The following is a 26,261-nucleotide window of genomic DNA, read 5'->3' as shown; positions in this document are numbered from 1 at the left end:
ATGACAGTGAGGGACAAGTAAGTGATGCACGTTGCAGAAACTGCTCCCCCTCCAGTTTTTTTTCTCATCCTGCAGTGCTCTGTAATTCGCCTCTAAAAATATCAGGCAAGTGGAGGAGGAGGAGGAGCATAAACAAACAAGGGGAGGTGAGGATAGAAGGAGGGACGACGGAAAAGTGCACAGAGAGCGCACACCGTGGCATAACAGGTTAGGAAGGAGAAAGCCACCTGGCTGGATGTGGATGCGTTTGTCCATATGGGACAACAAGTGAACAGGAAAAAGACGCGAGGAAGAGAAGGGGGATGAGAGCAGGGGAGAGACAGAGAGGCGGCATCTGCCTGTTCTTTTCCAGGCAGCCACGTGAGCCCTTCTCCTCAGCTGCTCCGCTCACACTGAGCACGCTAGAGGGGTCGGCACAGTCGCAGGGAAAAAATAAAAAACACTGCACTGCATGTTCACACGCTGGTCACGGCTTAGCGGTGTCCTGATCTAGCCCGCGTCAGATGAAGGAAGGTTTTTTTGTGGATTTATGTAACTCCACAGGAAACGCACAGGTGAACCTAAACACACACATGATGTGCTTCCCGTAACAAGCGCTGACATTTGAATATGTCAGTGCAGCAGAGGATCAGAAGACAGTGACAGACACCCAGACCTGACTGGGTCGTGCTGTTCTATACACGACAGCTGTAAAGACACAGAAAATAAACATACATAAGCAGACACACACACACACACACACACACACAGTCTCTGCACTGTGTTCAGCCTTACCAGGCGAGCTTGAAGCCTTTCATTAGTACAGTGAGGAGTGTGTGATGTCCATAGCATGTTGAGGGTACAGGGCTGCCCGTTCACACCGCAGCATGCTGACTGACAGCTTACCAAACCTCCCATGCACAGAGCAGGAGGGGATGCCCTGAGGGGAGAAGGGAGGAGTAGATGGTGTAGAAACGGACGGTCGGGGACCAAAGTCCGAAAAGATGATCGCCAGCGTTACCCCACCTTTCTGCTACATTCTTTCGGTTGTAATAAGGTGCCGCAGTGCTGAGCACTTGTGCCAGAAATCCGCGCCTCCCAGGGATTCTTCAGTTTTCCCAAAAGAGAAGGAGACAACCTGCACTGCAATGGTCACAGCGCAAACTGCAGCAGGTAGCAGCAGCAGCAGCAGCAGCAGCAGGAGAAGGACTAGAAATTGCAAATGACAGTATGCCTGCTAACAGATCCTTTCAAACTCTCCGTCTTTTCCATCAAGCTCTGTTAAACACCGTCCTCCCTGAAAGCGTCTGTGTGCTCGCTCAAACTCACTCTCTCTCTCTCTCTCTCTCCCTCAGTCCACTGCTGCAGATGAAAGCTGCACTTGCTGTGCGCACAGTGAGCAGGCGCAGGATTTCTACCCTCCTTTCCCCTCCTCCCTCACTACCCTCCTCCCTACCTCCTGTTCACTCCGTCCTCTTCCCTAGATGGCTCTCTTCTCCATTTCTCTCCATGATAAGCCCCACTGTCCCTGAGTGGAGGCCTTGAACAGGATGCTAGCCTCTGGCCATTCTCTTTGTGACGACCCCCACCCCCACCTCTAACAACGATGCGTTGTATGAGAAGGGTATTAAGTGTGTGTGTGTGTGTGGGGGGGGGGGGGGGGGGGGGGGGGGAGATGCTGCTTTAATTCTTCCTTTTCCTATTGGATTCCAGATTTGATCAGTGTCAGCAGCTCGCCCCGTTAATCTCTTAATGAACTGAGTGTACCGGGGGTTCTCCCTCCCTGTTTATGCCCCGCTGTGTGCTGTGGATGTGTTTTGCATGCGCGATGAATTCAGAGGACATCATATTGTTAGCTCAGCTGACAAACAGGTGTTTTTTGAATGCAACACGCTGTGTTTGAATTTAACCTGGGACTTCTGTCTAATTGACCAGTACAGCCGGCGTCTCCAGCTTTAATAACCGCGGCAACACTCTGTATCTCAGAGGATTTTCCTGCCTACAACACAAGAACAGTAGTGTAGAACAGAATCATTGCAAAAAACCTCATCAGTTCAGTCAACAAAGTCCAGGGGATTTTGTTGACTTCTACCACTGTTATCATGGTAGAAGACTAAAAACTGCTATAAACCTGCTAAGCTCTGAAATTGCAGTCTGATGTTGGTGATGAGCATGTTAAGGGTGCGTTCACAACAGCATTTAGTGCTGTTAAATCAAACATTTTAGTACCGTTAATTTGGATCGGTGTGAATGTGGTCCGCTTGCAAGTGAACTCTGGAGTGGTTCATACGTGGTGTGAACACCAATTGCACCCACACTTGAAGCATAGTATTAACAGCTACAGCCGCAGTCTTCTTATTCACATCCGCAAGTGAGGAGAAAGGAGAACCGGGAGAAGAGCCTGGCAGATCCCAACTCTTCCTCCTCCACAGACAAACTAGCACATCTTAGACAGCGTTTACCATCATATATCCTCTGAATCTGAAGTGAATTTTCAGTGGTTTGCCCTCCCAGTTCTTTCCGCTCGTCACTGGGGAATGTGGATGTCACTGGACATTGAGGCTGAAGCTGCTCCACCATGCCCACCCACCGGTCGCCTGCCGGTCTTCAGCGCTCTGCTCATCACCAGAGCAGCAGGGCATTGACCTATACAGTCTACATATCTGACCAATAGTTGAGCTGATCACATGACTTTGGATCACAATTTATAGTGCGTTATTAGACTTGCCTCTGTGAACGTGAACCAAACGAATCAACAAAACAGGTATGAACACATCCTAAGAAATCCATTTACTGTTACTCAGCATGAACTTATCTCAAATAGACTTGTAATGTGTTCACATTATTATGCCACTCCAGTCCACTGACAACCATAGAGGTGGTCGCTTAATCTCTTTCCTTCACCATGCCCGGGCCACAAAGGTCAGAGAGCAACTGAACATTCACTTTATAACAGCCGTCTTCAAAACAGTGACCGACATGACCACAGCCAGTGAGTCAGGGTGCAGCACATTCCTCCCATTTAATCTTCTCTAAGCACTGCAAGCAAATTACACTTCATTATGGGCAGCTCATACTACGGCTACAGAAAACCGAACCTCCACCATTTGGGAGAAGCGAGAGTCTGTTTGGCATTACATAAATGATTCTTCTTTTTTTTGTTGCTGTTTGATTTTATTAGGGTTTTAATGGCAATATGCAGTAAAACCCAGTAAATATGCTGTGTTGCATGATGGCAAGTTGTTATTATAGTTATTGAGCTTGGCCTGCTGAGTCAGTGAGCTTCATTCACTGCCCCTGCTTTATCAGATGCAGATGGTGCCAGGAGAAATCGAGTGAATGCATGAGTGACTGATGGAGATGACAAGCAACCAGTAAACATAATAGAGAGGAGATGGTGCAGTTGGAAATCTGTCTCTACATCAGATAATATAAAATATTCTCAAAGTATAGTCAGAATAATGAACATTACACTACATAAAGTCATCCAAAGTCTGTCTGCCTATCTCTTCTTTGTTTGTGTGTGTCTGTAGCACATGTGTGTATGTGTACTTTAGGTACTGAACAAGGCTCTATAGAACGATCTATAACTGGCAATTAAGAGCTGGCAGCTCTTAAAGAATTGCTTAAAAGAACCTCCCATCATTCTTGGCTTACTTTTGTTATGATAAACTCTCACAGGGATGAGGATCAGTGAGTGGATTGTTCGTCTCTGCCTCTTGGGACAAAAACAAAAAAGCTGACAGGAGGGCACACACACACACACTCACTCTCTATTATTAGACAGCATTACCAATGTCCATGGGCGACAGCAAATGCACTAAGACATAGAGAGAGAGAGAGAGAGAGACAGAGAGAGAGGGAAGAGGAGAGAGGAAAAGAAGCAAATATATGAAAGCACTATAATCTCTTCTCTGGGTGAAACAGTGAGTGCTGCAGCCTGAGCTTCAGTCAAGCAAGACAACAGTAAGTCATCGTACAGAGAGTCCATCTGGTGTCCACTAAGGAGTAATACAGATTTCATAGTGGAAAAAGAGAGTAAAGGGGAAAAAAAGAATACCTTATAAATTGCCTTATTGGGGAACATGCAGAAAGGCCATTGACACAAAGCAGTCAAACTAACCAACTAATTACTTGATGATATTATATATTATTTTATATAATGGACATTTTAAATCTGCCAGTAAGGCTGTAATGCAAGAGCAGATTTTTTTTCTGCATTGCAAAATTGTTTTATGGGTACATCTATCACCTTAATAATTGAAAAATGCAAATGAAAGAGTCAATCAAAAAAAAAAATTAATATGCTTACACATCATCATCAAATTTTAACTCATCTATTAATGGATTTTCTTTTGCTCATCTAATTTTGTGTGTGTGTGTGTGTGTGTGTGTGTGTGTGTGTGTGTGAGGGAGTATGTCCATTAGCAGAGTGGTGCTGAATGGACAGCTCCTACAGAGAAGAGCCAGACAGTCAGTGAGACGTTTCCTCTCACTGGTGCCACCTGCTGACCAGACCATGGTCCTGACTGATGCAATGATGGAATAACAGAATAAAGTGGCACAGACCATCACATATGATTTACTTGTGATTTACAGTCTGTTTTCCAGAAAACCTGCGGAGAGAAATGCAAATCTCTGAGTTTCCTGAAGTTGTAAAAGTGATATTTTAGGTATGAGATGCTACATTGTAGATGTACATTGTTATTTAGTCAATAAACCAGTAGTTGTGACGCCCTTTCAGGATTTATTGAACCTTAAACTAAATGTTTTTATGTGTGTCTGAGAATAGCAGCGGCAGATAATCTGAATTAATCCCTCTACACTGCTTTGTGTGATTGGATCCCATTCTGCTTGGCCGGCATTCCCGACTCTCTGTAACACTGTGTGGATTAAGCCCCATAGATTGATCTCCGCCCTCTGATCAGAGAGGGAAATGGGCGATCACGTGACTCACTGGCCATTTGTTTATTGATGACCTGACCACTGTTGGAGAATCCATGCTCTCAAGGCCACAGTGGGGAAAACGCAGCAATGCAAACACATATACAACACATTAGATTACACACACACATGAATCAGTACAAATAGATAAGCCTGGAAAACATGGAACATCTGAAATGGAAGCTTTTGGAAACAGATGCAAACACTGGACAGCAGCTCAGTGGGAGGCCTGACTAAATTTAAAATTTTGCAGAAAACACACGGGTGCAGGCGTCCCACTGTGTGGAACAGCTGACACTGACTACATTAAAGCAGTGTGGGGAAGGTCTGATGAAGGCAGGGATGATGAATGACATTATGTTTGACAGGCAACCCTGCAGACAACAAATATCACCTTCAATTTTGGGTCCACCCCAAAAAGTGAAATATCACTAGCGCCCACCCATGTGTCACGAACGACGTCAAGCGTGTGCTGACATTAGACCAAAAAAAAAGGAAAAGAGGGCAGGACAGAAATGGAGTTTGAGATTATCTCTATTATCTATTAACGTAAACAATAGGTTGAACCCTGTGTGACAACAGATGTCAGACTAATGGAAGTAAATTCGGTGAGCATTTCTGCCGACACCTGAGGAAGCAAATACTGTCTGATGTGCTGTCACTGAGGGGAATGTTTACTAGTGACATTTAAACACTTTTTACTATTTATCTTTTGAGTGCAAGAGATAATAGATTTGTCTTTGCTCACATGTGCACAGAAAATGCTATTAGTACAAACAATTTAGAATGAGCTCATCTGTAAACCTTTATTTTATGTTACATGTCATTTAGCAGACACTTTTATCCAAAGCGATTTACAAGGGAATTGAGTACAACCTGCCAGGGGTGGAGTTGAACTTGTGACCATGATGTCTCTACACACAGGGTAACGGTGTTAACCACTGAGCCGTGGGAATAATACACAGCTCCTTATCCTGGTCCATTTGTCACATTATCAGGCTTTAAAAATTTGTTTTTTTTATGTGAAGTTGAGTCAAAGTTATGATTAATTTTATATCACAACTGTGACATATTTCCAAATTTCTTCAGATTGCCTGAAAAAAAGGATATAAGACCCTCTATATTCTTATAGTCTTTGTATATACTCTATGTTTTAACATAGTAATGGAAAAAAAGCAGTTAAAATGCTCTATTTTCTAAGGGTTAAAAACACAAGAGTTATAACATTTCGCTTCAATTGTAATTTAGATTATTCTGTGGCTTTGTGACTTGTGCAAAGGCTTGAAAGTCTTTCTTTTGGCTGTACAGAGCAGTGAAATGATATGACAATGGGCGAATTTATGAAATACAAAGATGGAAATATTGACAGACCTCTCCCATGTAAAAAACAAAAAAAAAACTTTAGTCAGTCTGGACTGTTGCCACAGTGACAACCCCGCCATCACTGAAGCTGACTGCGGCTCAGCATGCTGCTTCAGGGCCACATGTGGACCTTACCTGCTGTTTTCAGTCTCTCTCTCTCTCGCTCTCTCACACACACACACACACACACACACACACAGAGATATTACATCTGCTTACCAGTGGTTGCTAGGCCATTATCACGCACACAGCCTTCAAGGACGGCTCTTGTGTTATTTTAAGCCTCACAAACGATCCACGTCATTTACAGTGACAAAGCAACAAGCGCCCAGCAAGGACTCCGACTTTCAAACACCTCAACTTTGCAATGATGAAACAGGCAGAGTAAAAAAAAAAATGAATCACAGTCTCAACCCCCTGCTTTTCACCGACACGGTGAAATGTTAGAGAGGAGAGTGTCTCGTAAGTCTCCACAACAACAAAGCATTTTATGTAACTTCTCAGAAGATCTTCAGCGTCTAACAGACACAACAATTCTTTAGGGTTGATTGATTGATTGATTGATTGGTTGGTTGGTTGAATCACGAGGATCCAGAGCAGCGGTCAGCAAAAACAGTTTGGCCGTGTGACAATGTCTTCTAAGCGATCAGTTGGCAGGACGGACAGAATGATACAGTCCAGAAATGAATGAGCTTGTGAGAGGATGTTACAGAGTGCACAACGAACTGCTTCACTGTCGTCACATTCATACTGTGTTCAGTCTGGAACAAAAACAGCCACAGGTCAAAGAAAATAAAAACAGTATTTTTGCGTATCGTAATGGAATTATACCTAACATCACAAGTTTTTATTTTACCGCGTTCAGCACTTGTCCTAAAGTTCTTGCTGCAGCAGACACACAGTCATGAAACGCTCTTTCTAAACTGACTTTGCTTTGTTGCGCTGCACCAGTGGTTTGTATCTCATTTTATTGAATTACTGCTTCCAATTCATTTTACTTTGGCTGTTTCAAAGATCCATTCAACGGCAACACAAGAAACTCTCAGCACTGGAGTGTGTTTGTGTCTGTCCAATATTATTAAAAGAAAAGCCAAAAAAAGAGAAAGTTTCTTTTTTCCCTGTAACACAACTGTACGATTATGTGTACATTAGACAGGTTTTTATACTGTAAATATAATTAGCCATCAATGTCACAAAAATCGCTCCAAGTACACCCTGTCTTAACTACTGTGGATCCACAAAATCACATTTCCACACAGCTCATTACCAAACTACAAATGACACTACAGCGTCCCTGTAATCACACATTACTGCCTATGAGGAGACACTAATGTGGAATATTTGAGGTGTGTAAAGTTTGCTTCAGATTGTATTATTATAAACCCTTCTGAGGATCCACTTTAGTACCTTTTCTTCTTATTAATAAAACTGAGTGGACCACAACATTAGAATCATCTTGAAAAGAATGGTGTGCAACATAGGTAAGGCCGAGTGCTGAGAACCTGCTAGGGGCATTTTAACATCTCTTTGTCAAAGCCAAGTGGGGTCACAGAAAACGTAAACCAAACTGATCACGGTGTGTTAAACCAGTGGAGTTGAACCACTTTCTACACGTTCACCACTCCAAAGTTAAGCACTTGTGTTCTTGACAACACGTGGGTCATATTGGAGCCAAAATGGCTGTAATGTCAGATAAGCTGTGGCTGTGGTGCTCCTGCAGGAGACAATGCTGACAGTGTACATCTGTAAATTTATGCTGCAGCACTTTATTTCCTGGATCTTACACAGAATGAAATCTGAGGAGCAGCAGAAGTGGAGAGGTTTTTTATGCAGTACACCATATTGGAGCTGCCCCCCCCCCCCCCCCCGTTCTGCACACAGCAGTATCAGATGTGATGGATCACCTGCAGGCTCTTCTCCCCCCCCCCACTAATGATGACTAGAACCTTTTATTAAAAAACACAGTCTATGAGGAGAGTATAGGCAGAAGGATGGAGGATGGTGTCTATCACAAGCGTGTTATCTCTGCTGTATGAAGCAACAGTATAATATTGCTGCTCGTGTGTGTGGAGTGTCTTTTGAGTGCATGAGTTATATCCTACCTTTGAGGTTTCCATATCAGTTTCTTCCACTTCCTTTGCTTGGCCTATCAGTGAAGGTAGAGAAGAGTAAATGACAGGTTTTTTTGGAGGAGGTTTTCATGAAATGGATTGATCGTGATGATGCACTAGTCTGAGTGCGTAAGAAGAAGAAAGAAATGTCGTCTTTGTCATCGTCTATTCTTCCTCGCCCTCGCCAAAGCTTTTCATTTGCGTCAGTATCAAAAGGACCGAGAACTGCTGATGTGCACTCGTGCTTACATGATGAGCCATGATGGTAAAATGCTGTACATTGCCGGTTTGTTTTATCACAGTCTAAATAATTCACTGCGAAGGGACCAACATTTCGCAATTACATGTAAAAGTGTGTGTGTGTGTGTGTGTGTGTGTGTATAAAGTAAAGTAATGGGTTAGTGAGTTTGCTTGAGTGCAGTCCATTCACTCCAGTTACGGCTGTCGCCAGTGACTCAATACGGAGCGCCCACATGTATCCATGAATCACTGTGATCACAGGCCCCTCAACCACTCCTCCGTCTATTCAATCAATTCATTTTCCTTTGGCTCCTCATAATACATTTGCCTCTCCAGTCAGAGCACTTTCTTCCCACTCTCAGTGCCCCCACCTCTTTATTTCTCCGGCTGCGCGGCACCTTCTTCACATTCTCATGCCTGTCAGAGAGGTAATCAAGGATAAAGTGTGACTGCGGAGATTCCCCTCTACACACACCGCATGTGTTCGAAAAGAGTGGATGAGAAGATGTGGAATACTACAACTGTGGATTAAAGAATTATGGAGTAAAGACTGACAACAAGTTTTTTTTTTAAGCCGTATTCTAAAAAGATGACTTGATGACGCACCGGAGCCAAAGTAAACATAGCTCCTCCTCAAACACAGTAACAATATAAAAACCCTGAGTTCTGTTCACCTGTTCCACCGCCTTTAGTTTTTTAAAATTAAATCGCTTATTAAAATAGTTGGCAACTAATTGAATAATCAATTAGTTGGTTCTGCTTTATTACGCGTACAGTTGCCAACCAAAGCCGTGGCAGTAAGCGTAAAAGAAGAAGAGAACCAATGCCATGCCTTGTGTAGCTCATGTGACCTGATTCTGGAAGAAGCGTTGCAAAACAGCATTGGTGCAAAATAAAAAATGTATTTCTGACCATTAAGTTTGTTTTTACATTGGCCTGAAATCATGTGTTTGTCCGTCAAAACAGACAAGAAAAAAGTAGATACATTTGAAGTTTTTATGCAATTATTAGAATAGAATAGAATAGAATAGCCTTTATTGTCGTTATTTTGTGGACAACGAAATTTGGGTGCCACATTCAGAGACAGTTTAACGCTAATGCTTAATTTCTTCATAACAGAAATTTAAGCAATATCTGGTCAAATATAGATTAATTGCATCTCCCTTTTGTTGAGAGAAAGAGAGAGGTGTGTGTGTTCAGGTTGCTGATTTTTACATGATGTGAAACCTCAAAGTCAGAAGAGATATTTCATCACTTTCCTCGCACAGACAACCTGATAAACTGAGGTATTTCCCATCAACTCCGAAGGGCATTTAGCTAATGCTGCTGTCAGAAGCAAAATAAATGTGAAATGTCTTCATTATTCACGAGGAGAACGCTATAAGGGATGTGTAACATTGACCCCGACTGCTCTGCTCAATCACAAATGGGAGCTGCAGAAGGATGGAGGAACGCCTGAGTAATAAACATGCTTTGGAGCAGGTACAGGCAAAATCAATAATGTCTGTGATGGAACAAGACGGGTCACAGATTATTTATGCGACCTGAAATGTAAGATAAGAGTGCAGCTTTGCAGAAAAGGTAAAAGCATTCAACGCCGACCTCCCATGACGGAGATAAAGACATTCAGTGTGATCAGCAGTATTTGATTTGCTGATGAACATATGTGAATTACACCTATGATTAGCCAGCAGAGGAGGACTGCTGAATGCAGACACAGGGGCCTACATTATGGGCTATAAAGTGAAGGAAAGAATAAATAAATACATCGGATATACGATCTAGCTGGTTCGGTTTCCTCATCCTGTCCCAAATTACTCTTGAGTCGCACAATGGACTGCACGAAAGTCAGCTTCCGTTTCTCACAGACCTCAGTGAAAACCAATGCTCGTCTAATAAGACAGTTTAAGTGGGTGTTGAACATGTGACAGAATCGGTGACAATTTCTGACGCAGCAGTGGACACAGATACAGGAGATCGCCGAAAGACAATGACAGCGCTGTACTTAGTTTTTTTATACAGCGGAATGGCATATGTGCACGATGACACATCTCTCAGTGCCACTGTACAGTGAGGCAGATGTCCACCCAGCATGAAAACAAGACCTTTCACAAAAACGGTAAGTGGGCGTAGCAGTGACAAACAGAGCCTACGGACTTAATGAATCACCTTCATTGTCCGATGTCAGGAATTGGCCGAAAATTATTTTTTCTAGATACAAACATTAGATTTTCCCAGCTCTGACAAACTGACATATATATGTTTGTTTAAAGTAACACGATGTGGATTTGCTCTCTGGTTCCCCCTACAGTTGGTAGACTGTATTTTTTGTTATTATACACATTGTTTGAGTTACTTGATTTAGGAACGAGATGGACAAGAGGACTTCAATAACACGGCCTGACACACAGCAAGCTCAACTGAACGTGTATAGATGACAAGCAAACTATTTACCTTATTTTTACAGACATTCATCCTGTTTCGAGTTGACGTACCATCAAAATAGTTTTGGAGACATTATCTGAAGGTTGAAATTCTACACTGTGTTGCTTCCCAAGCTTTATTTTTTATTCTTTAAATGTTTTAAGCTTTTATTCTTTTTAATTCAGTATATCTAAATGTAGGAAAAAGTTTTTTTTTTTTCCAACATGAGTAAAACACACTACCGTTTGTTCTAACCGGACATGTATAGAATATTAGCGGTAGTATCAAGCAGAGACAGCACAATATTCTTAAAAAATGACAGGACACATGATAAGCACCCAAAATGCCAATATCACTACACACAAGTGTTATTTTTGATCACCGCTCAGCTTTGTCCATATGTTGCATGTGTGTGCTCGTATTTTTAGATCACAACAAGCCTCGAAAGGTATTGATTAAAGTCAACAATAGGTGAATTGAATGATCGCCCAAAAAAATAAACGAAAAAGGATGATGTTGTATTGGCCGTTTAAAAGGTGAATAAAAAGACAGACTTTTAAACCAACAATTACTTTGTCCATTGAAGCTAATGAGCTGCTTTTTATTGTCTAAACAGAATAATTGTAATTGTGTTAAATTGTGCTCACATTTTATTTTAGCCCTTCCTTTGATCCTTAATGAGTATCATTTATAATTTATTTAGGTGCTAAAGAGATAATTAGGTGAGGGCAACACAGCAATACCTACCAGGAATATTCATTACAGGGAGCTAAGCTAAAGCAGTCCCTGGACTGTGCTGTGTCCCCATCGACAGGCACAGTAAATCTGACTAAACTGCCCTTAATGGACCAAGGGAGCGGAGATCACAGTGGAGATTTAAGAGGCCCAGAGGCCAGGTAAAAAAAACACAACCTCCTACACTAATGTGTGTGTCTGTGTGAGCACATGAGGTTTATTTCAGAAACACTGACAGATACTGATTTATTTCATTCAAAATGTCTAGTGTGAGGATACATTAGGGGCCTTCAGTGTCAGCAGTGGAAGGTACTATTCATACAACTCTGGTTTCATTGTGTTTACTAACCAGGTACATCTCCAAGAAATTCATTCTTTTCTTTTTCTTTTTATTCTTTTTCATTCTCCTTGACTGTCGTACATTCTCCTTGCTGAGCAGTCTTAAATTTAGTCTTTCGTTATATTAGCTGCATTTTTAGCTCCATGTTTTACCTGAAGGCCAATTCTCCTACGAGCTTCAAAGTCACTGAATCCGACACACCAAACCTTTCAATGTTAAAATGCTGACGAAAACAAACATAATTGACATTTAAAAGCCTGATGCGGGCAGTGGAAGAGGCCAGATGGTCAAACAGTAAACGGTACAGTTACAGAAGAATCTATGATTTCATGTGGTCGGCAGAAGCTTCCTTTTCAGTTAGCCTGTAGTCAAACGGATCGTAGCACATATTGTTGCAGAATATATGAAAATAGCCTGTTATTAATCTTTCTATGTTCCTGTTTCAGTTGCACTTAAAGGTTTTTAATGAGAGCGTTCCTGTTTCATATTCATTCCATGCACTTCAGACTAATTGGATGAACTCAAGACGACACAATGATGAGAATGTATGAGAGAGTCAAGGTAATGTGACGAGTATGAGTGATCAGACCTGACCTTATTTTTGTGCATGGTGAACAGGCAGACACCATCCTGGCCTCTCTTCTGGCTCTCATGGCCTCTTCTTCAATCACTGTCCTGCTGTTTGATTGTCAGATTGTCATTTGTCCAACATGGTTTAGTCATCATCTCCAAGCCACACACAAAATCTCCTCGTCCTCCTCCTCTTGCATACAGCACATTCGAATGAGTCAGAGAAAAAATAATGTCACCATCTCAGACAGTGAAAGTTGCTGAAACGAGTGGGGAACTGACCAACAGTTGTCATGTACTGTGTCTGCTCCGAAACCGCAGGACTGATCCATGAAATCCCACCATCCTGATCCAGACGCATCGACAACACTGTTCTCCTCCTCGCCTGCAGCTCCTCACAGCGCTCGCGTTAAACCAACACCTTTCACTCCCTCCGTTTCAAAAATGCAGCAAGAGCTTTGCAGCCTCGCTTCCTCTCATATCACCTCGCATCAGCTTCGCTGAGCAATGCATGAGCAGTTGTATGAGGGAGGATGGGTCAAGGATGCAAGGGCTCTGATTGGCTGGCTGGCCATGGTGTGTGTGGGAAGGTCCCTTTGGTAGGTTCCCTGAGAACGACTATGCTCGATAAGGGTGGTCCTTCACCTCCTTTCCTCCCCGCTCTATCTTCTTTATCAGCCTCCTTTTCCTGTCTCTGCTCGTCTTCACTTTAGCCGTCTCTCCTCCTCCTCTTCCTCCTCCTCTGTCTCCCTGACGGCACTACAAGCTGCAGACATGCACTGGTGTCGCTCAACTAAAGCATCACAGTGTCTTTGTGAAAAGCCACATTAACAATACAGTGAAGGCACGCGCGCACACACACACACACACACACACGATTACAGGGAAAGGATGCCAGCGATGTCATGCAATCATTGTATCTCGCAGAGCTACGTCCATGACCCAAATTCATTATAGTCTTGATCATCACAGCCATTTGGATGCACTGATTTGTAACGACACGGATGATTCCTGAGATTAGGCGATCTAGAATAAGATTAGGGGACAAGCAGCTCTGCATTACTGAGCAGATGTAACAGACATTTGCATCAGCATTTCGCATCATCGGACACACTCAGCTCCATACAGAGTGAGTGCGTTTGACTGAGCAAACCACCAGGGGGCAGAATATGAGCTCTCCATGCATGGAAAGACAGATTTCAAAGTGCTGTCAAAAACTCAGTTGTCAAGACAGAATTCTTAGAATCTGCATATTTCATCTAGACAGCATAGAGATGTCGATCATTTGTATTTACTAAGACTTTTGACAGCAGAATTCTAAATACTGTCAAAAATTCTGTTTCAATTCTGAGACTATAAACACTTAATCTTCTGTGGAAAACTTTAAATGAAAATTTAGTTATCAAGAATGTGCAGCATCATTTACAGTCAAGCGTTTTTATTTCAACTAAATGAAGTGAATAAATACTAACTATATAAGAACACATATAAGTTAAAAGATATAGAAAAGATTTTAATAAACATGTCTCATTGAAGAAACCTCCCACAACACTGTATATTATCTGTGGTCTAATTGGACATGACTGCACTGACGTATCCTTCCCTGGCTTGAAAGTCAACTGGAACAAGAAATAGCAAACTCATCCATTTTCCCCCAAGTATCATTTACTCAATAGGTAAGATCCGTGCTCTTCTGAGGCTCCTGCACAGAGTAAAGAGTGGGATCAGATTATGCTGACCTCCATCTCTGGAAGCTTTCGTCTCAAACCACAGACGGTGATCGATAATCCAGTAACAGAGAAAGAGGCGCGAGCAATGTGGACATTAGAAGAAGGCAAAGAAGGCAGGAAGTACAATGTTGGACGGTTCAGCAGCAGAGCGACTGTATTGTAACAGCCATTATTAAGGACACCATCGGGTCCTGTCACGTTATTCTCCTCAAGATCAACTTACAGGTGCAGTAAGAATACACAACAGTAGAGTAGAGGCAAGGCAGGGATGGATTAATATTATCTTACTTAAAAATACATGAATTATGATAGATATGAGAATAATTTGTCTTGTCACGGCTCCTGACAGATTGATATCAGGATGATTAAAATCCATTAGCAAGCGCTCTATTTTTATTCACGGCTAATTAGATGAATCCTTTAAAACTTCCTGTGTCCTGTGTTTTTTTTTTGTCTTTTCTGTGACACAAGGCAACGTGTAGAAAGGAGCTGCCTCTTTTCACTTTGCTTTTGGGGTTCATGCAAAGTGAGAGAGTTCCAATATCACATGTGTGATCTTCTGTAGTTTTAAACACGTTCAAACCCCAGCAGTCATAAATGCTGCCTTGTGTGTAAATGGTGACAACAAAAAAGCAGCATAATTTGGCCTCATGGCCGCCTTCCTGTCCCATCACACTCAGCACCAGGAAATATGTGTTATTGCAAACTGTGTACAACAGCACTCATCAACAAAGTGAATTAAGTGGGGTTTTTTTTTAATGCTGCATCAGAAAAACAAACACTGAACTGAGTTGAAAAGGAGAAAACTACTGTTCAAACCACAATATAGAGTCCATCCACTGTGAGAAAATCAACCATATTCTGAGTACAGCGACTCCTAGTGGTTCACACGCAGTTCAGCCTGCTCCTCACCTGACACGCATGACTTTGCACAACGATCATACCAAAGCAGATACACAAACACCACAATCACAGAGTCAAACAATCAGAACTCTTGATGGCTGAGCAAACAACACACCTACACAACAAAAAGGCTTCCAGGGCTACGGCTTCATAGCAAAAGTGCCACCAAACACCACATAGAACAATCATGTAAACTCATGTACACATAAAAACATACAAAGCCAACATCCATCGACAGAATCGCTACAGAAATAAACTCTCCAGCATTTGTTATAAAGATTAGAATGAATGAATACAACCAGGGAAGTTATGAATAGATGTGAAATGTGCAATATTGACTGAAGATGTCATCAAAGGTCCATCCCACTGGTGTATGACATTGATCTCCTCAGAGTTAAATGTTAAATGTGTCAAACAGCTTTCCTGTTCCAACAGATTCGGATGTCGTCCACCGTCACTCACCTTTTCAACCCCCTTAGCTTCACATCTGGCACGGCATCGCAAAGCCTCGACTCGCGCCCACAATGCACATCCACACAGTGGCGACCCGCCACCAGCTACAAAGGCTGAAAGCACCACCGCGGTTTCTAACTAATGAAGCCTCTGTTTCTCTGTCTCACATTGTTGTTGTCCAGTAAAAAGCAAACAATGACATTCCATGACTTGCAACTGTATTCACTGCCGGCCTCCCCAAATGCAGAGCACATTCTGACACCTTGGTTTGGCGAACAAAGCCGCGGATCTGTGTCACATGTGCGGTGGGCGGGATGAGGGCAAACGGGGAGACAGCGAGGCCAGATCTGCAGCTGTGGCTCTGCTCCACAACACAATTAAAGAAAAAAGAAAACAGAAGGCAGACTTACCTGAATTTGTCCGCTGCACTGTCAGACCTGCACAGTAAAAGAGGACAGAGGGGTCAGTCACGGGGCGCTGCTTTCTTGTAGTTATATATATATATTGTTTGCATAAGTGTATATAACATGCCATAAGGTAATTGCAGGCTCAGCCAAATAGTTACAAGGAATTGGCTTTAGTGTTCTGATGCGGAATAAACACAGTAACAGGAGAATAACCTTCAATAAGACTAGGACATTTTAATGTTTGTCATTATTTTGCTCATTCATAACTCCTATGAAGCGACTATTGCAGATGTAGTAATTATTTTTGTACAAACAATTTGTAAATGTAAAATGACACGATTTAAGTTACGCTCTAATGAGTTTATTATTTAATTTAACATCATTTCATAATTTATCAACAGGTGCAGATTATACATTATGCACATAGAGTATCACGTATGAAACTTTTAAATATTACAAAAATATTGATTAATATTAATAAAATCAGCTTTTTCAGTTTAGTGGGCTCTAACAATGCCCAGCGACATTTGCAAGCTGCACACAGGAAGTGATAGGCAAACAGGTTTGAGTATGACTGAAAACACAGAGAAGTTTTAGAAGTGAAATCTACTGCTCATTCAGGAGTTTGACGGGATAAATGCTTGTTGCTGACGCTGTATATTCACCAAAGCTCCCTCAGTACTCAGGTCCGATCGTATTGCTCGACAGAGCCGGTTTTCAGGTGAAGGACGCAAATAATCAAAAGCATTCAACCAACCAAAACCTATGCACTGCAGCTTTAAATGTTGTGAACTGTAGTGTTTTATATAGTAGTGTAATCATACAAGCGACTGAGTCTGCTGAATGGTGGTCACATTCCTGGGCCGACGGTAGCTCAGTGGACTAGAAAAGCGCTATCTATCTATCTATCTATCTATCTATCTATCTATCTATCTATCTATCTATCTATATATATACACTGACCATTTCTTCAATACATAACTTTTTAAAAAATATACTCTGTGCAATAAAAGAATCCAATGATGCGTCTCTCACTGTGTTACCTCCATTCACAATCATGTGCTGCGTCATCTTCACTGATGAGTCATATTACACCGATCGTGTTGTGAGATTACATAATCTGCAGTTATAACGGGAGGACACTAATACAAGAAAACCGCAATGACTGAGCGAAGCCCTCATTCTATCATCTGGACTGCGTCGGTTTCTCTCCCAGGACGACTACAGATGCCCAGATGATCTGGCAGAGGCAGATAAGAATCACAGCTAAGGGCTCACATAAGCCGACAGCCTGCTGACACTTGTCCAAAAAAAATGAAATAATCTGCTGCGCACAGCACAGTCAACAAACTGTAGCAGCTCACAAGGCAAACACATGCACGACCAAGGCAGGGAGAGCAAACCGAGACTGGTGGACACGGAGGCGGCGAGACACAGTATAGTTGTGGGAGATGCAGCAGTGCTGCAGCTGGATTTACCTGCAGAGGAGACATGACATTCCGTGCCCTCTAAAGCCGGCTACAGAACGCTGCTCTCCCTGCAGCTGCTGCAGAAGCCCCCGCTCTAGCTATCCCCAGCACAGCAGAGTGAAGAGCAGCCAGAAATCCCTCATGTTTAACGGCTACTGCTCCTGATTCAAGCGAGTGGAGACACTGAGCGACAACAATGTGCGGGAGGGAGAGCCAGAGAGGGGAACATGGAAACGAGTACAGGAAAGAGAGAATGAGTGGAGGTAGAGAGAACAATGCTCAGAGCTGAAGGTAAAGTCAGAGATGCTTAGCGTGGACATTTTCTCTTTCAGGATTTACGATCATCAAAACCTTCCGGCAGCACCTTTTTATTTAATTAACTCGGTTTAACTGCCTTAAAATGCAGCAACAGCTTCCTGTGCAGCCGGCAAATATTCATTTTTGTGTTGAACAGTAGAACATTATAAATAAAATAAAATTTGATCTTCCCAATTGAATTATAAGTTCTACTCTATACACAATATTTGTGTGTTTCTTGTATATGTTTAGAATTCTTCAAGTGTGTAATATAAATCCATTTTCACCACACGAGTCACTTCTAAGACAAATAAAGTTAAAAGGACTGAAGGCCTGACTATGCAACACCAGCAACAGCAACAGAAATGCCATAATAAAAACAGATAAAGCTCACAGCTGTGCCTTTGCCAAACACTGATCACCACAGACATGAGTACAGGGAAGATGCGCCCTCTAGTGGACCAAACTAATGTGACCCAACATTTGTGGAAGTCACTGACATTTTGAATCACCTTTATAATAGTATAAAAGTTTCATGAAGCCACACTTTAACTTTAAAGTTGCTGCAAACAAACAGTCACAATGATGCACATGCAGTACCGCGCACCTTTCCTCTTGGATCAATGGAGTCAGGAAGCGACTGCTGTCGTCTTCATGGCTGCTCTGCAGGCTGCTCTGTTGGCTGCTCTGTTGGCTGCTGTGTGGGACACAGGAGAGAGCAGTGTCAGTCGTTACAGTACGGTGTTACATCAGTGCAATGTGAATGCACAGCATATACGTACATTTCTTTTTTTTGTGTTATAAACTATGACTTTTTAGTAAAGATAATAAGCGTAATATAAATTTAAGTTTCCCCCCCCCCCCCCCACACTTTCATTTAATTTTTATCAGAATCAGAATTTGATTTATCTGGTTGGATCGGACCCTGCAGTTTATAAACTGTCACTTGTTTATAGCTGCACATACATATGTACCAGTTAATCTGTTAAATAAATGAGTATAAAGTCAATCAACTCTCTAAACTCCAGCAGGGTTATGAGTGAAGTGTAAATATCATCAACTGTGGCAGCAACTATGTGCATTTGGTTGGTGGTTCATGTCCTATATGAGCACAAATCTAGTATAATAACACTAGAGGGGGCTATATGACATAGGCTATGCAGAAGCTCAGGCTACCAATAATAGTTGAAGGGGGTTACAGATGTGTGTGTGTGTGGGGGGGGGGGGGAGAGAGAGAGAGAGAGAAAGAGAGAGAGAGAGAGAGAGAGAGAGAGAGAGAGAGAGAGAGAGAGAGAGAGAGAGAGAGAGAGAGAGAGAGAGAGAGAGAGCTAAAGCTAATGCAGAGATTCAAAGATAGTTATTTGTCTAATCTAATCCCTTTCCCAAGATCATGAAGCACACACGGTCTAAATGACATGACAGAGGCAGGGCTGTCTTTCCTTCATTCTTTTTTCCTCTAAAAAGGAGGAATTCCCTATTTTCAGATTCCGCTTCCTGTCCGCGTACTTTGACATTTAAGCATAAAGCCGGTCTGTTGGGAAAGGTCATGATTAATTCACTCTCTGCAGGGCGCCTTGTTCCATTTCCGACAGGTCCCACAGGTTCTGAGAGGTTGAGCTCATTTTATGCTGTGCTCAATCTGCATTGTAAACATTGCTCGGCCAGTACCATTTTAATTCAGCTATACGAGTTATATACTATTATAACTCTTCCCCGATTATTTAACATAAGATTTAGTCTTAATTTGCGAAATAAAACGCAGTTTATCAAAGACACACTCACAATTTTAGTTAAAATATTTTGTTGTTTTCAATAATGTCAGGAATGAAGAGCACACAGTGCTCATTGTTGTACGCTGCAACAGATCAAACTGATACACCGACGTACATCTGTACTGCTTTTCTCTAGAAGAAACGACGTTTATATAAATGACACCAATATTCAGCATACATGGGATTATTGCTTGATGCTCAACATTTACATCATGGCTTCTTCTTTCTCAGGTTCAGTGCATCTACAGGCTGTGGAAGTGTGTGTGTGTTTGTACATGTGCATGTTTATGTGTGTGTGTGTTTCTCTGCCCTGTACAGCATGTGCATTTGACATCAAAAGAACAGAAGGCTAACATGAACTGGGCCTTCAGTGAATTATTCAGTACTCATCATGTACAATTGATGCAATATGTGGTTTGAAACATAGTTGCCAATGACAACCACCTAAAATCATTGTGTACAGTAGAAGATGTAAATAACTAAGCCACACACTTGTGTAGATAAATCATAATTTAAAACAGTTTAAAATTCAAGGATTGTGATGACTATATCTCAACTAAAAAATAGAACTAATTTTGTGAGGAAAATTAAGCTGCAAAAAACTATGAGCTAGCAATTTATTCAGCATTTTATTATTTTTATCATTAGTTCATTTCAAAAACGTGTTATGTATGTTAAATCTTTTATTTTTTTTGGTCACTGCTGTTGATAAATCAAATTTATATTGAACATGTAAAAATCAAAACACATATATCTGAAAATGTGTATATAAATGAACAAAAGGAGACAAAAGTAACAAAACTAAGTAACACTAATTATCTATTGTGTAGTACATTTTCAAAAAGGAGAAGAAAGAACTTTATACTTATTACTTCAACCTACTTATTTTGTTACTAATATGAACCTTATGACATATAGAGTCCATATAAAGCCTGAGAGAGGTTGTGACTGCGAGCATGAATATTTGAAGGCTTTGGAGATGGTGGAACCCTGGAGAAAGATGCTACACCATTTCCTTAAAATAACCCTGCTCTTATCAGGGTGCAGAACAGCAGACTCCACTCTGTCTATAAATCTCCACTGATCAAAGACACACACACGTGAGCCAACACATCCTGTTGGGCATAAAAGTAAAAACTGACAAGATAAGGATGCACCATTGACAAACTTCCAGGGATGATAAGATTGGAGAGTTGTCGTGGACTACAGAACATCTAACTGAGATGTTATTCTCAGATCGTGTTTCATGTCAGCGACAGAAAGCTGACGCTGCACCGGGAAAACTACACCGCATGAGGTTTCGTACAATCCCAGGACCAGACAACGCGCAGCGATGACAACACAGAGCCACTGATGCTGTTTGACGAAGCGTCAAAGATCACATTCAAACCATAAGGTTTTTGAATACTTACAGTGTTTTGATCCGGCTCCACAGTGAGAAAACCATGTCAACATTGTTCCCACTGCACCTGATTCTACAAAGCCTCAGCGAGCAGGTTACCTATAAACGCTCTGCCATGTTTGTATATTAACTCGACAAGACAACTACAGCAGTTTTTAAAAAAACAGTATCTGTGAGCAAAAAGTATTAACTCGACTCTCTCGCTACGGTACACGGTAAATAAAGTAACAATCTATCACTTTATATACTTTATATTTAGAAATGTGCAAATTCAGTCTCCTGATATGCAGAATATGGTCTTCATCTCTTCTGTAATTAATCAGTTATATGTACATGACAGAGCTAATTTACAGGCTCAAAGTGCCGGGCAGTCATGGAGTCTCTGGTGGTGGAGGCAAAAGTCCACAGTCTTACAGCAAACGCCTGCATCTGACAACAACGCCTCGAGACAGACCACTGTAAAATGTTAGACTCAGTCACATGGTTACAACTTTGACACGGTTTTCTACGTGCAACTCTTTTAAAGACTCTAATCCCTCCACATCAGTCTGGAATCAATACAAGTACAGTGACAAGTTTGTTCCACACAGAGTTCACAATTAACTTTGTGGTTTAGTGATGCACAGTTAATTACCCACAGGCAGAGGGAAGACAAACACGTTTCTTTTCATTCCCGAGTAGTATTTCTGTTCCAGACTCATGCGCCTGGTTTGCATTTCAGTGGGAAATAGTTCCTGCACTTTTCATTTCACATTTATAGTCCCCATGCACATGCACATGCATTTTCACTTCGGACAAAGTGTTTAAAGGCGACATAGAACAACAGTTCAGCCACTGCTGAGAAAATAGTGTTGTATTGTTTTCCTGGGCTCTGTGAAGCGGATCGGCACATATTTTTATCGGCTCGTTTGCAGCGACGAGGAGGTTTTTAACCATGAAAACAAGTTAATATATGTAAGTAGACCTCCATAACTAACATATATGTGTGATACAAGCATTCTATGTCGCCTTTAATAAGCGCTCGATGTCAGATAATGAGATAAAGAGTCGACAGTGGCGCTAGTGGCTCAGTGAGACCCCTGGTTTACGTGAAACGCTGTGATCAACATGCTCATGATGTTAATGTGAACATGCTGACGTTTGCCAGGTATGTTCACCGTCCTACCCGAGTGTTATAGCACGATAGGAACATTAGTACTCCTGACAACACTGTGATTAGTTCAACAAATATTCAGTCGTACAGCAGAGCATGAACAGTAGTTTCTTCTTTTTAACAATTATGAAAAGGTAAGCGCTCAGAGAGATAACAGCATGGTTATTGGCAAAAACAAAACCTACTCTACTACTCTTTTTCAAAAAAGCACTAGTTCACGTAACATGGCTTTTTTAGAATGATACGTTCTACAATGATACGATACTAAAACGATATGATACGATACAATACATTCTAAAAAGAACTTAAAAAGATACGTTCTAAAGTTCTTCGCACACCTGACTGAATGAAAGAGCGAATAATCCCGATGCAAATTATGATGCAGGGCGAAGAAACTAACACATTATGAGGACGAGGGGAAAAATCTCAGTGTGTCTACGACCAGAGCAGGTTTCAGTCACACACACACTCAGTTGATGCTGCTCCCACTGAAGCACCATGGCAACCCCCCCCTATAAAACGTCTTTTAGTCTTTCATAGTTTTTTCTTGTTTGTTAAAATGAAACAGGTTTAAACACAATCAAGCGATCGTCCTTGATTATACGTCAACAGCACAAACAAGAACTTTGAGGTGCAGTGGAAATGCAAACCACACAGACTACCAGGAATTATTTTCCCCAGGTAAATACGTCCAAAAGTTCCTGGATAGGTTGATGGAAAAGGGGCTAATGTTGCTATTGATGTACAGGCTTCACTTAAATATCAGGTTCTCAAACAGTCCCCCCAAAATTTCTAACAATAACCAACACGTATTCTGCAATACTTGTACAAAAACATATCCATTAATATGTTTTCATGATGTTGTGATAGTCTGAGTATAAAAATACTTTTAAAATGCATATAAACCCTGAAATTGCACTAAATTAAACATGCATGTTTTGCACAAAGAAATGAAGAATCCTGTCACAGAAGAGTAAAAGAGAACAGCAAGCAAAACATGGAGACTGAATTTAAGCTCTGTCAGCCTAAAGTATTAAGTGTATTAACTGGATGTTAGGAAGACACAGAATGGCCCTCCGTTTTTTGGTCTATGACATAATGGAAAACCACTTTGTTCAATAAATGGGTTCCCTGCTTGTATACTAGGACAAAGACAGTCGCAGTCCAGTTAAATGACATAATCAAACTACAACTGCAGCTCGACTCGCGTGTGCAAGGAAGCATACTGAGTGAGGACACTATGTCCTCGCAGTCTACGATGACAAAAAACTGCTTGTTCTGTTCCATCAATAATTAAGTGAAGATAAACATTAAGATTTGAAATATTTATGTGACTCCCACGCAGCTGTAGCCCGTATAGGATCTTTTATAAACAACACGCAGCGAGGTGCAGACAGCAGAGGAACCACAGCTCAGTACAGTATTAAGGTGAAGAATGCATGTTCTACACCTAACACCCCTTGGGGGAGTGGAGCTTTACTCGTGGTGTGCTGGATAATGACGGGATTTCAAACCCAGAGAAACTGTCAGGGTTATACACACACGCCTGTGGAGAGGAAGGTGTCTTCAACTGAGAGAAAGATAACACGTTGATGGAGCGAGTAATGAACCTGCTCCCATCTGCCACCTGTTACCGCTGACAACCAGGCTGTTATTACAGAGGAACAGAGCAGAAATAACTAAGACTATTATTATTTTCTTTGTATATGTGACACAAACTGCAAGAAGATGACATCTTTTCCCAGTGTGGGCCAAGTCCAATCAAATCTCCCATCACTGATTAGAGTATATATGTATATGTTATAGTTGTTAAAATACATTAACTTTGTTAGGGTTGATTTACTTTATTGACCCTATGTTCATTTCCTCTGTGCTACAATCACATACTGTATCTCAGATGTAAGAATAAGATCACAAAGGTCACAAAGGACCTGGAAACACAGTATGAAACACTATAGAGCTAAAGGCTACACAGGTAAGTTAATCGAACCTCGACTGGAAAAACTATCACTGTGTGTGTGTGTGTGTGTGTGTGTGTGTGTGGTCATTATGATGCTGGAAGTATTCATCTCTAAAAAAAAAAAGTGACTTTAAAGCCTTAATCTAGACAGACGTTTGAATTAGGGCTGTAACAATGAATCAATTAGAAAATGAGTTTGAGTGTTTTTAGTGTTTCTTTTTTCAACAAAAATCTGGTTTCAGATAACTTTGTGTGACACTTTATCAAAATAGCAGCCTTGCAACTAAATGTTCAATAAAATACCTGAGTGGACGAGACAAAACTATCTAACTGTCTTTCAGTTCACCACATTAGAGCAGATAGCAGGGGTCTTCAAGCAGCATAGAGACATTGGGGGAGATGTGGGGAGGAGAAAGGATTGTTAAGAGGTAAGTGTGGAGAGCCAATACCCACCTGCTCTCACTGCCTTGTTCCTTCTTCTCTCGGACCTTCAGCCATTTCCTCAACAGGAAACGCTTGCGGCGCGGGGAGGCGCTGGGTGTGGAGCAGCTGGACCAGGAAGAGGGGGCATCTTCATCGCTGGATGGCGTGATCTCAATGGAAGGCAGCTGGAGGTATTCCTTAGAGCCAGAGTGGGACTGCGCTGTGAGGTGATTGCCGTTCAGCTGCCCTCTTTCCAGCTCCCTCTCGCTGGGCACGTTCCTCATACGGCGCATCTTGAAACGCTTGCGCCGAAGAGTTGGGGTTGAGGAGCTGGACCGCACGCACCCGTCTGACACGGCGTTTCCATCCGAGTAGGCTGGAGCGTCAATTGGGACGCTCACCTGGAGGGAAGGCGGTCTGAGTGTGTCACTCATGGTCCCGACTAGCTCACTGACGTGCAGTAACAACCACCAAAACACTTTAGAGCTCTGTTTACAAGAACTGCCTTCTTGCAATTCTGCAGCATGAACGGTGGTAAGCTACAGAAACTTTGAGGTGTAGTGCCGAGGAGATAAAGCACAAAAAGGATCCTTGAAAATGTTTCATGGACTTCACACTGCCCCTTAGTTCCTCTTGTTTACTTGAAAGCTCTGTCTGTGTGCCAGCCAATGGTCTGAGAGAGAGGCTGAGAAGTCCTGATAGCAGATATCTGGGGCCTGAGCAGGTCCCTCTGCTGCTCCTCAGCTGTTGGTTGATATGTATCGGCCCACCGGCTGGATGACAGACTGTGAAGAGCAGTCTTCTGGCGCTAAACTCAGTCTGAGGCTAGAGAGAAGGCTGGATTAGATAACAAAGGGGGCTTCTGTTCAGAGAGCAGCAGATGAAACATGTATAAGGCCGGTCAGGCAGTGTAACACAACTCCTGCGCTGTTCCTGCACAGGGACGAGCAGGCCAAATTACACACACTCGCTTAACACATTGGTTGTGCTACAGTCTGTGCTGCCAAAATTGTTACCTTAGCGGCTGTTACTAATGCTACAAAGAAAGGCACCAACTGTCAGCCCTTGAATATTGATGCTGTGTGAAAGCCTGGGAGGTTTTGGCGTGACTGCGGCAGAGGAAGACACAGTCGGTCTGGCTTGTGCCCACAGGGTACGGTCGTTCTAATGTCCAAGTGTGTCGCCGTCTCCACGTGGTTAATGCCTACGGGTTAGAGGGAAGTGATAGGACTGCAAGGTTCAGGCAAGGCTGAGGGTGATGAAGACCAAATTAAGCAGCCACAGAGAGACACACACACACACACACACACACACACACACTCACATGCAGATAATCAGACAGGAGGGGGAGATACACGGCAAAAGGCCGACACAATGTTAAGCAATCACTGCAAACAGGGAACACTGACACACACGGGTCACCATCTGATCTGTTAAATATTCACTGCCTATCCACCACCACCATGCACCAGCCCACCATCATCAGCTCCCAATGCCCCAGGCAACAAAGGAGATGAGTGTATCACAGACCTTCAAACATTCTATCAATGTCCACAAACAAATCTGGGTTAATCAGCAACTCCTGTG

The 26,261-nt window shown here is 42.2% G+C and overlaps 1 protein-coding gene across 10 annotated transcripts in view; it reads right to left on the bottom strand.

Moving 5' to 3' along the window:
• Nucleotides 1–26,261, bottom strand: part of gramd1bb (GRAM domain containing 1Bb) — a 111,381-nt gene that overhangs the window by 37,653 nt on the left and 47,467 nt on the right. For 6 of the 10 annotated variants that reach the window (XM_058633661.1, XM_058633663.1, XM_058633662.1 and 3 more), the window contains exons 2-4: nt 24,705–25,878; nt 18,572–18,661; nt 16,202–16,228 (exon numbers count right to left, since the gene is read on the bottom strand). In XM_058633661.1, the coding sequence (XP_058489644.1) occupies nt 16,202–16,228; nt 18,572–18,661; nt 24,705–25,108 (521 nt within the window). In that variant the 5' untranslated portion in view covers nt 25,109–25,878. Of the gene's footprint in view, nt 1–774; nt 1,312–8,387; nt 8,432–12,729; nt 13,371–16,201; nt 16,229–17,676; nt 17,772–18,571; nt 18,662–24,704; nt 25,879–26,261 lie in introns of those variants that run through there. The other 4 variants (XM_058633667.1, XM_058633669.1, XM_058633668.1 and 1 more) reach the window with 4 other exon arrangements.

This window comes from Solea solea, chromosome 7, assembly GCF_958295425.1.
Source record: "Solea solea chromosome 7, fSolSol10.1, whole genome shotgun sequence".
In the NCBI taxonomy this organism is placed as follows: domain Eukaryota; kingdom Metazoa; phylum Chordata; class Actinopteri; order Pleuronectiformes; family Soleidae; genus Solea; species Solea solea.
The sequence above is the reverse complement of the archived record's forward strand: the minus strand, read 5'-3'. Positions and strand labels throughout refer to the sequence as shown.